This window comes from Procambarus clarkii, chromosome 89 (assembly GCF_040958095.1).
Source record: "Procambarus clarkii isolate CNS0578487 chromosome 89, FALCON_Pclarkii_2.0, whole genome shotgun sequence".
NCBI classification, from domain to species: domain Eukaryota; kingdom Metazoa; phylum Arthropoda; class Malacostraca; order Decapoda; family Cambaridae; genus Procambarus; species Procambarus clarkii.
The window spans coordinates 4683785-4697620 of NC_091238.1; the positions used below are offsets into that span (position 1 = coordinate 4683785).

A 13836-nucleotide genomic window follows, 5' to 3' on the forward strand; every position below is an offset into this window, starting at 1 on the left:
TCGCTGAACCGGTTCCCCTGATCGGGAACCCCTCCTGATTGGTCATCCCTAAAATACTTATAATAAAAATGAAAATAACTTTATATTGCAAACGAGAGTGGGTGCTGATGGCTCTCCCATCTCCTTCAGGTACCTGGTGGCGGTCGTGGCTCAGTTCCAGGTACACCGAGGCCTGTGTGAGGCCACCCACGGGCGGCCCCTCACCGCCCCTGCCCACACCTGCTCCATCGCTGGCTCCCGCCCCGCCGGCACCCTCCTCAGGTACCACCACCACCACCACCTCCTGACCACAACTGGGTCCCCTAAATGGCCAGCACTAAATCCAATACCAGCGTCTGATTATCCAGCACTAACCGTAGTGCAAGTCTCAATGTCCAGCACGACACCAAGTTCTGTGATTCCAAATGTCCAGTGCTACACCGAGTGCTAATGGTCATATGTCCGGTGGTAAACCTAATTTGAATGCTTCACAGTGTTGAATTCTTGCATTCTAATTCTTAACACAGTACAGCAGCAGCAGCACTAACACTCCCACAGTACAGCAGCAGCAGCACTAACACTCCCACAGTACAGCAGCAGCACTAACACTCCCACAGTACAGCAGCAGCAGCACTAACACTCCCACAGTACAGCAGCAGCAGCACTAACACTCCCACAGTACAGCAGCAGCACTAACACTCCCACAGTACAGCAGCAGCACTAACACTCCCACAGTACAGCAGCAGCAGCACTAACACTCCCACAGTACAGCAGCAGCAGCACTAACACTCCCACAGTACAGCAGCAGCACTAACACACCCACAGTACAGCAGCAGCAGCACTAACACTCCCACAGTACAGCAGCAGCAGCAGCACTAACACACCCACAGTACAGCAGCAGCACTAACACTCCCACAGTACAGCAGCAGCACTAACACTCCCACAGTACAGCAGCAGCAGCACTAACACTCCCACCATCTCCCACAGGCAGGTCATGGGTGCCGGGTCGTCTGTGAGGTGGGAGGAGGTGCTGGAGAGGGTGACGGGCACGACACACCTGGATGCCTCGGCCATGTTGGAATACCTGGCGCCCCTCACTGACTGGCTCCACCACCACGCCCGCCTGACCAACCTCACTCTCGGCTGGTAACACTGCTGCCTGTGTGGGAACACTCATGAAGGACGTCACTCAGATGTGGTCACAGGTGTGGAGGCCCCCGTACTCAGTTGTGGTAACACCTATGGGGCTATCTTGAGGTTATCTTGAGATGATTTCGGGGCTTTTTTTTTAGTGTCCCCGCGGCCCGGTCCTCGACCAGGCCTCCACCCCCAGGAAGCAGCCCGTGACAGCTGACTAACTCCCAGGTATCTATTTACTGCTTGGTAACAGGGGCATTCAGGGTGAAAGAAACTTTGCCCATTTGCTTCTGCCTCGTGCGGGAATCGAACCTGCGCCACAGAATTACGAGTCCTGCGCGCTATCCACCAGGTTACGAGGCCCCTGATTCACCCCATTCTGATTCACCCCATTCACCCCGAGGCCCCATTACTGAACTGTTTACAAGTTATTCCTATTAGTACTGCTGAGTGTGAGAGGGGATCAGTCACATGAACCTGATCACAACAACACGCTCAAGAACTCTCATAAATCATGTATCAGCACTTCTGTTTATTAAACTACATGAACCACCTCTAGTTCAGTGGCATCCTGAGCCATAAGCCATATATCATGGCTGCGGCACCACGACAAGAGGTGCTTCACACCACTGAAAACATCCCTGGAAACACAAACTGAAACTGTCTCTATTTTCCACTTGTTACAACTTGTAATAAAGTTGTTACATCTTGGCTTAACGTGTTTATGACGTATTAGAACGTTGTTACAACTTGCTATATTGGTTGTTATAACTGGTTAGGAGGTGTTAAAACTTGTTCGAACGTTGTACCAACGTCGTAGTTTCGGTGTGTGTTTGGCGGGATCTCACACCTGACCCTGTGTGAGAACTATTAAGAGACTTCTCACTGGTTGTATTTTGTGAGCACTGTATTAACTTCTTACATTGATAAAGACATGATTAATGTGTGTTCTTTATTTGTTTGATAATTATATTTATGATAATTAGTGAGTACAAACACGAAATACTTAATCGTGTGACATATAGAGACAGGATAGGAAATGACAGGCTTTTGTCAGCAACATCAGAGCTCCGGCACCTATAAAGTTGGCACTGCACCTCTGGGTAACACTAATGTGGAACAACAACACATTTGGGTGACAACACTGCTATAATAGAGGTACCTCTCTCTCCTGGCTGGCAGCACTTCCACAGAAGAAACACTCTGGCTTGGCAATACTACCATAGAGGAGACATTGGGGTGTCAACACTGGCATTGGTGAACGTAGTTCTAGGCCCTGAATTCTAGGGCTCTATAGGGTGTCTGGTTGATACCTGGTTGATGGGGTTCTGGGAGTTCTTCTACTCCCCAAGCCCGGCCCGAAGCCAGACTTGACTTGTGAGAGTTTGGTCCACCAGGCTGTTGCTTGGAGCGGCCCACAGGCCCACGTACCCACCACAGCCCGGTTGGTCCGGCACTCCTTGGAGGAATAAATCTAGTTTCCTCTTGAAGATGTCCACGGTTGTTCCGGCAATATTTCTTAGTCGCTGGGAGGACGTTGAACAACCGCGGACCTCTGATGTTTATACAGTGTGCTCTGATTGTGCCTATGGCACCTCTGCTCTTCTTCTATATGACTAACACTGGTGTTCCCTGTAGAGTTGTGTGCTAGAGCGGTGTGGGAAGCTCAGCACTATTCCAGAGGTGCGTCGAATGACCATCAGGCAAACATTGTTTTCCAATGTTTCCAACATTGGTTTGCAATGTTGCAAAATTATTGACATAATTTTTGTTTTAGCTGGTGAGCCCTGATGGTGTGCTTGGGTTGTGCCTCCACCCTTGGGCCCCACTTCGAAACCTTTCATCTTATGGAGAACATTAATTTATATGAAATATAAATATGAATTACATTGCAAAGTTTAAAATTGTAAGATTCTTGGTAACTCGGCTCATTGTCTCTACAGCTTAACCCGACTGATCAGTCTTCAACTACTGGGGGCCCCAGACACCAGGCTACAACTACTGGGGGCCCCAGACACCAGTCTTCAACTACTGGGGGCCCCAGACACCAGGCTACAACTACTGGGGGCCCCAGACACCAGGCTACAACTACTGGGGGCCCCAGACACCAGGCTACAACTACTGGGGGCCCCAGACACCAGGCTACAACTACTGGGGGCCCCAGACACCAGGCTACAACTACTGGGGCCCCCAGACACCAGGCTACAACTACTGGGGGCCCCAGACACCAGTCTTCATCTACTGGGGGCCCCAGACACCAGTCTTCATCTACTGGGGGCCCCAGACACCAGTCTTCAGCTACTGGGGGCCCCAGACACCAGTCTTCAGCTACTGGGGGCCCCAGACACCAGCCTTCATCTACTGGGGGCCCCAGACACCAGTCTTCATCTACTGGGGGCCCAGACACCAGTCTTCAGCTACTGGGGGCCCCAGACACCAGTCTTCAGCTACTGGGGGCCCAGACACCAGTCTTCATCTACTGGGGGCCCCAAACACCAGTCTTCATCTACTGGGGGCCCCAGACACCAGTCTTCAGCTACTGGGGCCCCAGACACCAGTCTTCAGCTACTGGGGGCCCCAGACACCAGTCTTCAGCTACTGAGGGCCCCAGACACCAGTCTTCAGCTACTGGGGGCCCCAGACACCAGTCTTCAGCTACTGAGGGCCCCAGACACCAGTCTTCAGCTACTGAGGGCCCCAGACACCAGTCTTCAGCTACTGGGGGCCCCAGACACCAGTCTTCAGCTACTGGGGGCCCCAGACACCAGTCTTCAGCTACTGGGGGCCCCAGACACCAGTCTTCAGCTACTGGGGCCCAGACACCAGTCTTCAGCTACTGGGGGCCCAGACACCAGTCTTCAGCTACTGGGGCCCAGACACCAGTCTTCAGCTACTGGGGCCCAGACACCAGTCTTCAGCTACTGGGGGCCCAGACACCAGTCTTCAGCTACTGGGGGCCCAGACACCAGTCTTCAGCTACTGGGGGCCCAGACACCAGTCTTCAGCTACTGGAGGCCCAGACACCAGTCTTCAGCTACTGGGGGCCCCAGACACCAGTCTTCAGCTACTGGGGGCCCCAGACACCAGTCTTCATCTACTGGGGGCCCCAGACACCAGTCTTCATCTACTGGGGCCCAGACACCAGTCTTCATCTACTGGGCCCCAGACACCAGTCTTCATCTACTGGGGGCCCCAGACACCAGTCTTCATCTACTGGGGGCCCCAGACACCAGTCTTCAGCTACTGGGGCCCAGACACCAGTCTTCAGCTACTGGGGGCCCAGACACCAGTCTTCAGCTACTGGGGGCCCAGACACCAGTCTTCAGCTACTGGGGGCCCCAGACACCAGTCTTCAGCTACTGGGGCCCAGACACCAGTCTTCATCTACTGGGGGCCCAGACACCAGTCTTCATCTACTGGGGGCCCCAGACACCAGTCTTCATCTACTGGGGGCCCCAGACACCATTCTTCATCTACTGGGGGCCCCAGACACCATTCTTCATCTACTGGGGGCCCCAGACACCAGTCTTCATCTACTGGGGGCCCAGACACTAGTCTTCAGCTACTGGGGGCCCAGACACCAGTCTTCAGCTACTGGGGGCCCAGACACCAGTCTTCAGCTACTGGGGCCCAGACACCAGTCTTCAGCTACTGGGGGCCCAGACACCAGTCTTCAGCTACTGGGGGCCCAGACACCAGTCTTCAGCTACTGGGGGCCCAGACACCAGTCTTCAGCTACTGGGGCCCAGACACCAGTCTTCATCTACTGGGGCCCAGACACCAGTCTTCATCTACTGGGGCCCAGACACCAGTCTTCATCTACTGGGGGCCCCAGACACCAGTCTTCATCTACTGGGGGCCCCAGACACCAGTCTTCATCTACTGGGGCCCAGACACCAGTCTTCATCTACTGGGGGCCCCAGACACCAGTCTTCATCTACTGGGGCCCAGACACCAGTCTTCAGCTACTGGGGGCCCCAGACACCAGTCTTCAGCTACTGGGGCCCAGACACCAGTCTTCAGCTACTGGGGCCCCAGACACCAGTCTTCATCTACTGGGGCCCAGACACCAGTCTTCAGCTACTGGGGGCCCAGACACCAGTCTTCAGCTACTGGGGCCCAGACACCAGTCTTCAGCTACTGGGGGCCCAGGCAAATGTTTTTCAAGAATATTTTTATGTTGACTCGAACATCATTAAAAATAAATTTTCGACTCACAGCTTGATTGAATTTTACTTTTTCTTGCCTTTTATTGACCTCCCACCACATAATCTACCACATTATGTGGTAGATTATTATATACCACTACGGTGGTAACACTGGCGTAGAGGAGCCATGCTGGAGGGTGGTAACACTGGCGTAGAGGAGCCATGCTGGAGGGTGGTAACACTGGCGTAGAGGAGCCATGCTGGAGGGTGGTAACACTGGCGTAGAGGAGCCATGCTGGAGGGTGGTAACACTGACGTAGAGGAGCCATGCTGGAGGGTGGTAACACTGACGTAGAGGAGCCATGCTCTAGGGTGGTAACACTGGCGTAGAGGAGCCATGCTCTAGGGTGGTAACACTGACATAGAGGAGCCATGCTGGAGGGTGGTAACACTGGCGTAGAGGAGCCATGCTGGAGGGTGGTAACACTGACGTAGAGGAGCCATGCTGGAGGGTGGTAACACTGACGTAGAGGAGCCATGCTGGAGGGTGGTAACACTGACGTAGAGCCATGCTGTAGGGTGGTAACACTGGCGTAGAGGAGCCATGCTCTAGGGTGGTAACACTGACGTAGAGGAGCCATGCTCTAGGGTGGTAACACTGACGTAGAGGAGCCATGCTGCAAGGTGGTAACACTGACGTAGAGGAGCCATGCTGGAGGGTGGTAACACTGACGTAGAGCCATGCTGTAGGGTGGTAACACTGGCGTAGAGGAGCCATGCTCTAGGGTGGTAACACTGGCGTATTGGAGCCATGCTCTAGGGTGGTAACACTGGCGTAGAGGAGCCATGCTCTAGGGTGGTAACACTGGCGTATTGGAGCCATGCTCTAGGGTGGTAACACTGGCGTAGAGGAGCCATGCTGGAGGGTGGTAATACTGGCGTAGAGGAGCCATGCTGGAGGGTGGTAACACTGGCGTAAAGGAGCCATGCTGGAGGGTGGTAACACTGACGTAGAGGAGCCATGCTCTAGGGTGGTAACACTGACGTAGAGGAGCCATGCTGCAGGGTGGTAACACTGACGTAGAGGAGCCATGCTCTAGGGTGGTAACACTGACGTAGAGGAGCCATGCTGGAGGGTGGTAACACTGGCGTAGAGGAGCCATGCTGGAGGGTGGTAACACTGACGTAGAGGAGCCATGCTGGAGGGTGGTAACACTGACGTAGAGGAGCCATGCTGGAGGGTGGTAACACTGACGTAGAGGAGCCATGCTGGAGGGTGGTAACACTGACGTAGAGGAGCCATGCTGGAGGGTGGTAACACTGACGTAGAGGAGCCATGCTGGAGGGTGGTAACACTGACGTAGAGGAGCCATGCTGGAGGGTGGTAACACTGACGTAGAGGAGCCATGCTGGAGGGTGGTAACACTGACGTAGAGGAGCCATGCTGGAGGGTGGTAACACTGACGTAGAGCCATGCTGGAGGGTGGTAACACTGGCGTAGAGGAGCCATGCTCTAGGGTGGTAACACTGACGTAGAGGAGCCATGCTCTAGGGTGGTAACACTGACGTAGAGGAGCCATGCTGCAAGGTGGTAACACTGACGTAGAGGAGCCATGCTGGAGGGTGGTAACACTGACGAAGAGGAGCCATGCTGGAGGGTGGTAACACTGGCGTAGAGGAGCCATGCTGGAGGGTGGTAACACTGACGTAGAGGAGCCATGCTGGAGGGTGGTAACACTGACGTAGAGTAGCCATGCTGGAGGGTGGTAACACTGACGTAGAGGAGTCATGCTGGAGGGTGGTAACACTGACGTAGAGGAGCCATGCTTAGCAAACTAAAAATGGATTTGGTAGCACAACAAATTGTCGACAGTCCTAGTGTTGAGGGTTTGAAAGCGGCAAAAAAGTAAATCCTAGTGGCTGTTGGCAAGCACTATTTATTGCACCGGCACTGAAAGCTCTGACCTGGAATGGGCATGGAGCCTCTATTGCCGTGCTTAAAATGATGTACACAGCCTATGTGCGCTCCGTCATAGACTATGCCGCACCAGTTCTGTGCACCTACTCCCAAAGCGATATGAAAAGGCTTGAAAGCATTCAAAATGAAGCCATGACAATCATTTTTGGAGTTCCAAGAACTGCCAAAACGTCTAATCTACGAGAGGAGTTGTCCCTCCCCAGTGTTAAAAGCAGAATTCAGGAGCTGAATGCTAAGCTTGCAATTAGGATAGCCAGAGATCCCCATTGCAATGATATTGCTAAGAAAAAACTGGGTTACTTTCAGGTGGAAACAGGAGAAGCAAAAAATGGCATCACAGATCAGTCTGCTACCTTGAAGAGCTTCACCTGCTTGAGCAAGCCCGTGAGCTCCTGCCTGTAGAGAGGTTACCTCCCTGGGAGGATGACTCATGCAAGATCATCAATGAAATGGCAACGAAAAAATCCAATATGATACCACAAGAAATGAGGCACAAGTATCTCGAGGAAATTTATAAAGAAGTCGGAGATGAACTAGATCAAATCTACACTGACGGGTCATCTAATCCTGTCAATGGCAGGGCTGGTGCAGCATACACGGTAATCAAGGATAATACCTTCCAACGCAGAAATGAAGAAAAAGCACGTATTGAGAACTATGCATCTTCAACGCAAGCAGAGCTAACTGCCATTGTTATGGCGTTAAGGTTTCTTGAACGGAACACTAATGGTGCAGTGATCTGCACCGATTCAAAAGCAGCACTGCAAAGCCTAAGTAAAAATCAGGCAGAAAATCTTGCAATAGTCGCTGAAATTAAGAGAGCTGTGAGAGTACTTACCAATCAGGGAAGAGTCATCAAGGTTCTGTGGATCCCCTCCCATGTTGGGGATCCCCTCCCATGTTGGAATATGTGGGAATGAACGAGCAGATGTGCTGGCTGCTGAAGGCGCTGAAGGAGACCATATTGAATACTTCATACCCAAGACTCTGCTACAAATTAGAGGTATTATCAGGCAACATCACCGTGACAAGGTAACTGAGGAAAGGAGGATAGAAGCACAAACCAGTGAATCTGTACGATGGTATAACATGGTTGCAGCTGGCAATCCCAATCATTATGGCCGAAGAGGAAGACGACAAGGGAGAGAATCAGTAATAGCGAGAATCCGTCTTGGATACAAATATCCATGGAGATTTGGAATGGAAACAACATATGATCAGCGAAGTTGCAGAATCTGTGGTGAGAGTGATGGACACCGCCTTGACCACTATCTACGTGAATGTGAACACCTGAGAGACATTAGGAATATGTGTAGAATAATAAACCCCACATTGCTTGAGTTAGGAAAACACTTTGTCAAATATTGATACTGTTCTTAAGAGATTCCCCATTTTGCACCCGCAAGATAACGTAAGCTTTTAAGGGTTGATAAATGTTAATCTTCTTGTTTGAGGAGCTGTTCACTTGAGACAGTTAAGCAAGTCCCAGCTGTGTCTGGGTACAAGTGACAGGATGAACAACCCAGCGGGTTTTCTTCCTATTGGGGAGTGTTGTACATGCTGCTATGGCGGTGTGTCCACTCACAGGATGAGTGACGCTGCCCAATACTGTCACTATGGCGGTGTGTCCACTCACAAGATGAGTGGCGCTGCCCAATACTGTCACTATGGCGGTGTGTCCACTCACAAGATGAGTGGCGCTGCCCAATACTGTCACTATGGTGGTGTGTCCACTCACAGGATGAGTGGCGCTGCCCAATACTGTCACTATGGCGGTGTGTCCACTCACAGGATGAGTGGCGCTGCCCAATACTGTCACTATGGCGGTGTGTCCACTCACAGGATGAGTGGCGCTGCCCAATACTGTCACTATGGCGGTGTGTCCACTCACAGGATGAGTGACGCTGCCCAATACTGTCACTATGGCGGTGTGTCCACTCACAGGATGAGTGACGCTGCCCAATACTGTCACTATGGCGGTGTGTCCACTCACAAGATGAGTGACGCTGCCCAATACTGTCACTATGGCGGTGTGTCCACTCACAAGATGAGTGGCGCTGCCCAATACTGTCACTATGGCGGTGTGTCCACTCACAAGATGAGTGGCGCTGCCCAATACTGTCACTATGGCGGTGTGTCCACTCACAAGATGAGTGGCGCTGCCCAATACTGTCACTATGGCGGTGTGTCCACTCACAAGATGAGTGGCGCTGCCCAATACTGTCACTATGGCGGTGTGTCCACTCACAGGATGAGTGGCGCTGCCCAATACTGTCACTATGGCGGTGTGTCCACTCACAAGATGAGTGGCGCTGCCCAATACTGTCACTATGGCGGTGTGTCCACTCACAAGATGAGTGGCGCTGCCCAATACTGTCACTATGGCGGTGTGTCCACTCACAGGATGAGTGGCGCTGCCCAATACTGTCACTATGGCGGTGTGTCCACTCACAAGATGAGTGGCGCTGCCCAATACTGTCACTATGGCGGTGTGTCCACTCACAAGATGAGTGGCGCTGCCCAATAAACTCGCCCCGCGGGGCAAAATTTAAAAAAATTTAAAATTTACCTACCAGCCAGTGACACATGTATGAAACCTTTAGGAAACCTGGACTCTCTCTTATAAAACATCACCAAAGTCTGCATAACTACTCTACCCTATCTTGCAACCCTAATAACTGGCAATGGTTGGCTTATGAGACTGTACGGCCGGAGAATAACCCTCAGGTAGCAAGCTCTGGTCGTCAACGAATCCGCCTCCCCTCAAGTCAAGATGGCGTCCACCTCTCTTGCGTCATCGCCCCTTAATACTCTATTCTTTACATTTGCAATCAAACCCCTTATTGACTTTATTTACCATATTCCCCATGCATGCTTTTTGAGCGAGTCCATTTTTCCCTCACATAGTTAGGCGATTCTAGTTCACATTTCTCCTAACAATCTCCAGCTGAGAAGGAACTACTTTGCTGGGCGGAGTATTACTGGTACCTCGCGGCCTCCCAGATATCAGCTGTAGATTTCTTCTTGAGGTTATCTTGAGATGATTTCGGGGCTTTAGTGTCCCCGCGGCCCGGTCCTCGACCAGGCCTCCACCCCCAGGAAGCAGCCCGTGACAGCTGACTAACACCCAGGTACCTATTTTACTGCTAGGTAACAGGGGCATAGGGTGAAAGAAACTCTGCCCATTGTTTCTCGCCGGCGCCTGGGATCGAACCCAAGACCACAGGATCACAAGTCCAGTGTGCTGTCCGCTCGGCCGACCGGCACGGTACACCGGCTCACCCACAAACTTGATGATTACACGGCGAGCAGTGACCAGCTCTGAGCACTGATCAGCTCGGACCCTGAGCATATCACTCAAGACCATGTCCACAAGCGGGTAACCAGCACGGCCAGTAAACTCCAAACCTATGGAGTTTACCCTCACGACAGCTGGAATATGGCTGCCCATCACAAACACGCCACGTCCACACTACCAGGAACAGCAGGGAGGGTAGAGACACCCACACCCCCTGCCGGCGAAAACAGCAACTACCCCAAAACTGCCGGAGCGGTCAAACGACACGTCTACACCGCACGGCAGCTCAGGTGAGACTCAAACTGAATTGGTAGCAATACTGGTGACAACACCGAAGTAAACAACTTAATTATTTCTCACTCCCTTTCCTCACTACTAGCAATAAATAGTTTGCAATGAAGTAATAACGTGCTTGTCTCAGAAGCCAGACATAGATATATAAGCCTACTTAACAAGGGGGGAAAATATTAAAATGTTGTGGATTCCTTCTCACATTGGCCTGCAGGAACATGATAAAGTTGACGCCCTTGCTAAGGTTGCAGTAAATAAAGACAGTGTTGAACGGAATCTTGAGTTATCAAATAGGTCCCTTAAAGGTGGTATTAGACCAGAACTCCTGGATGAATTTGAAGAAAGTAGGACAGTGCAAACTGGAACTAGCAGGTCCATTGTATATCACAATGAAATGTGTGAAGTAAAACATGTGTATGGGGCAAGTAACAAAATCAGCGGACTAACAGATGTTGTTGACTAGACCACACACTAGAAAATGAAGGGACGACGACGTTTTGGTTCGTCCTGGACCATTCTTAAGTCGATTGTGACTTGAGAATGATACAATCGTCATTGAGAATGTGACATAATCGACTTGAGAATGGTCCAGGACGGACCGAAACGTCGTCGTCCCTTCATTTTCTAGTGTGTGGTCTGGTCAACATATTTCAGGCACGTTATTGTGACTCATCGCCTGCATAACAGACGTTGTCACAGCTCGAATAAGACTTGGCTACAAGGTACCTCTGGCAGTTCGGCTTGTATAGGGATCTAGATGAAGTAAAGTGTAAAGTGTGTGTGGACAAAGACAGGGTCACACACTCGAACACTATATCTTGGATTGTACTAAAATTGAGCCATTTAGAGATGAATCTAAACTCACGCTGTATGATATGGCAACCTATCTTATTACCATGGATAAAATACCTGAAATCCTTGCACTGTATCCATATTTCGCTCCCAAAAGATAAACGACATATGAGATTAAGAAACAAGTAGTGTATTGTGAAGACTAATAATAAACAGCAGCTCCCCTATGACTGTAATATCTCGACTGCTCAAACAATTATGTATTAACGATAAAACCTACCACTAATGTATAATGACTTACTGTAAATATAAAGCTCTTGAAACAGAACATACTCTGTAACTGGCTTACATTGTTATTATAAGGTGTGAAGGATAGTTGAAATTGTTTATGTAATAATCTCCGATGAGGTCTGATAAAGACCTTTTGCGCCCTCTGTAATGCTTTTTGCGCTACCGCTCACAGGATGGGTATGGGGTGCACAATAAACTAGTCGCGTCCGGCGGCAACAATAAGAAATCTCCTACAGGAAGAGGGAGTTTGAAGGGAACATCGTATTGGAAGAGAAGATAATTGAACGCGGACTAGCGGAGACTACAAGAGAACGCCAAGCCCGCCCGCCATTAAGGAGAGAGACATACCTTGGAGTTGTTCCGGGGCTTAGTGTCCCCGCGGCCCGGTCATCGACCAGGCCTCCTGACTTTACATCCCGACATTCGTGATGTCTCGAGAACTCAAGAACTCCTCGAGAAGCCGAGAGAGGGAATACAGAGAACATATACGGCACGCATAGACGCGATAAAGCACCTAAATTATTGGGATCGTCTCAAAGCTCTCCAAATGTACTCACTAGAAAGGAGACGAGAGAGATACCAAATAATATACACGTGGAAAATACTGGAGGGCCAAGTACCAAATTTACACAGTAAAATAACAGCGTCCTGGAGTGAACGATATGGAAGAAAATGCAAGATTGAACCAGTGAAGAGCAGAGCTGCCATAGGCACAATCAGAGAACACTGTATAAACATCAGAGGTCCGCGGTTGTTCAACGTCCTCCCAGCGAGCATAAGAAATATTGCCAGAACAACCGTGGACATCTTCAAGAGAAAACTGGACTGTTTTCTAAGAGAAGTTCCGGATCAGCCGGGCTGTGGTGGGTATGTGGGCCTGCGGGCCGCTCCAAGCAACAGCCTGGTGGACCAAACTCTCACAAGTCAAGCCTGGCCTGGCCTCGGGTCGGGCTTGGGGAGTAGAAGAACTCCCAGAACCCCATCAACCAGGTATCAAGCAGGAGGAGTTCTTTGAGCAGTTTGAGAAGGTCGCCACGCTGAAAGGTAGTGTGTGACGTCATCATTGCACCATAAACATTACCTTTAACCAAGTTTAAGTTATGTTGAGAGAGAGAATGTTGTCTTAAACTTGGTTAAAGGTATTGTTTACGGTGTAATCTTGACGTCTCAAGCAGTTTCCCTGAACAGTTCAGACGGAACTTACTGGCGTTAAAAGCCGACCCATTCATTCATATAACAAAGCCTGACTGTTACATACAGAAATCACAATAGTGTGATTTATCAAATGAACCAATCCACAAGGGTCGTGATGAGGGTTCGAACCTGCGCACGGGATGTTCCCAGATGTTCCTTGTGGATTTGTTCCAGCAACTGTTGTTGTTTTAAACAAGAATATATTTCCAAAATGAATGATCTCCAAGATTCTTCAACATACACCAAACTCAGGAAAAATCCTCTTGATGACATCATTAAGTCCTTCAATAGCAGCTTGGGAAAGTTTTTAAGAAACCATGAAGATCTTAATCAATTTACTATCTCATCGTCTTCCTTCCTTTTAACATGAACTTGGAATTTTTCGAAAAGAAATTTGTTTAAAAAATTACCCCTGGAAACAATCCATGGTTTAGATATGTTGATGATATTTTCTGTATATGGCCTACAAATGTAAATGCACACGAATTTGTAGCTAAACTTAATGATCAAGTCACCTTTATCAAATTTACTATAGACACTGAAATTGATAAATGTTTGCCAATCTTAGCTATTAACTATTCATAGGGAAGAGTTTTCACTAACGTTTAGTGTTTACAGAAAGCCTACAAATAATTTATCTTATGTTCATTATTTCTCTGGGCATAGATACAATGTGAAACAATCAATTTTGTCCTCTATGTAGCTAAGAATTCTTTGGGTTATTAGTC

The 13836-nt window shown here is 49.9% G+C and overlaps 2 protein-coding genes across 2 annotated transcripts in view; both read left to right on the forward strand.

The window, feature by feature from the left end:
• LOC123773274 (angiotensin-converting enzyme-like protein Ace3) overlaps window positions 1–3330 on the forward strand; it is a 104766-nt gene extending 101436 nt beyond the window's left edge. Inside the window, exons 12-14 of the mRNA XM_069317796.1 lie at window positions 130–261; window positions 967–1184; window positions 3060–3330. Coding sequence (XP_069173897.1) covers window positions 130–261; window positions 967–1129 — 295 coding nt within the window. The 3' untranslated portion in view covers window positions 1130–1184; window positions 3060–3330. The remainder of the gene's footprint in view (window positions 1–129; window positions 262–966; window positions 1185–3059) is intronic.
• LOC123773273 (mucin-22-like) lies at window positions 2156–5300 on the forward strand. Its single transcript, XM_045766885.2, has 2 exons — window positions 2156–2251; window positions 3060–5300. Exons 1-2 carry the CDS (start codon window positions 2156–2158, stop codon window positions 5298–5300), a joined length of 2337 nt encoding a protein of 778 aa, XP_045622841.2.
• The last annotated feature ends 8536 nt before the right edge of the window (window positions 5301–13836 follow it).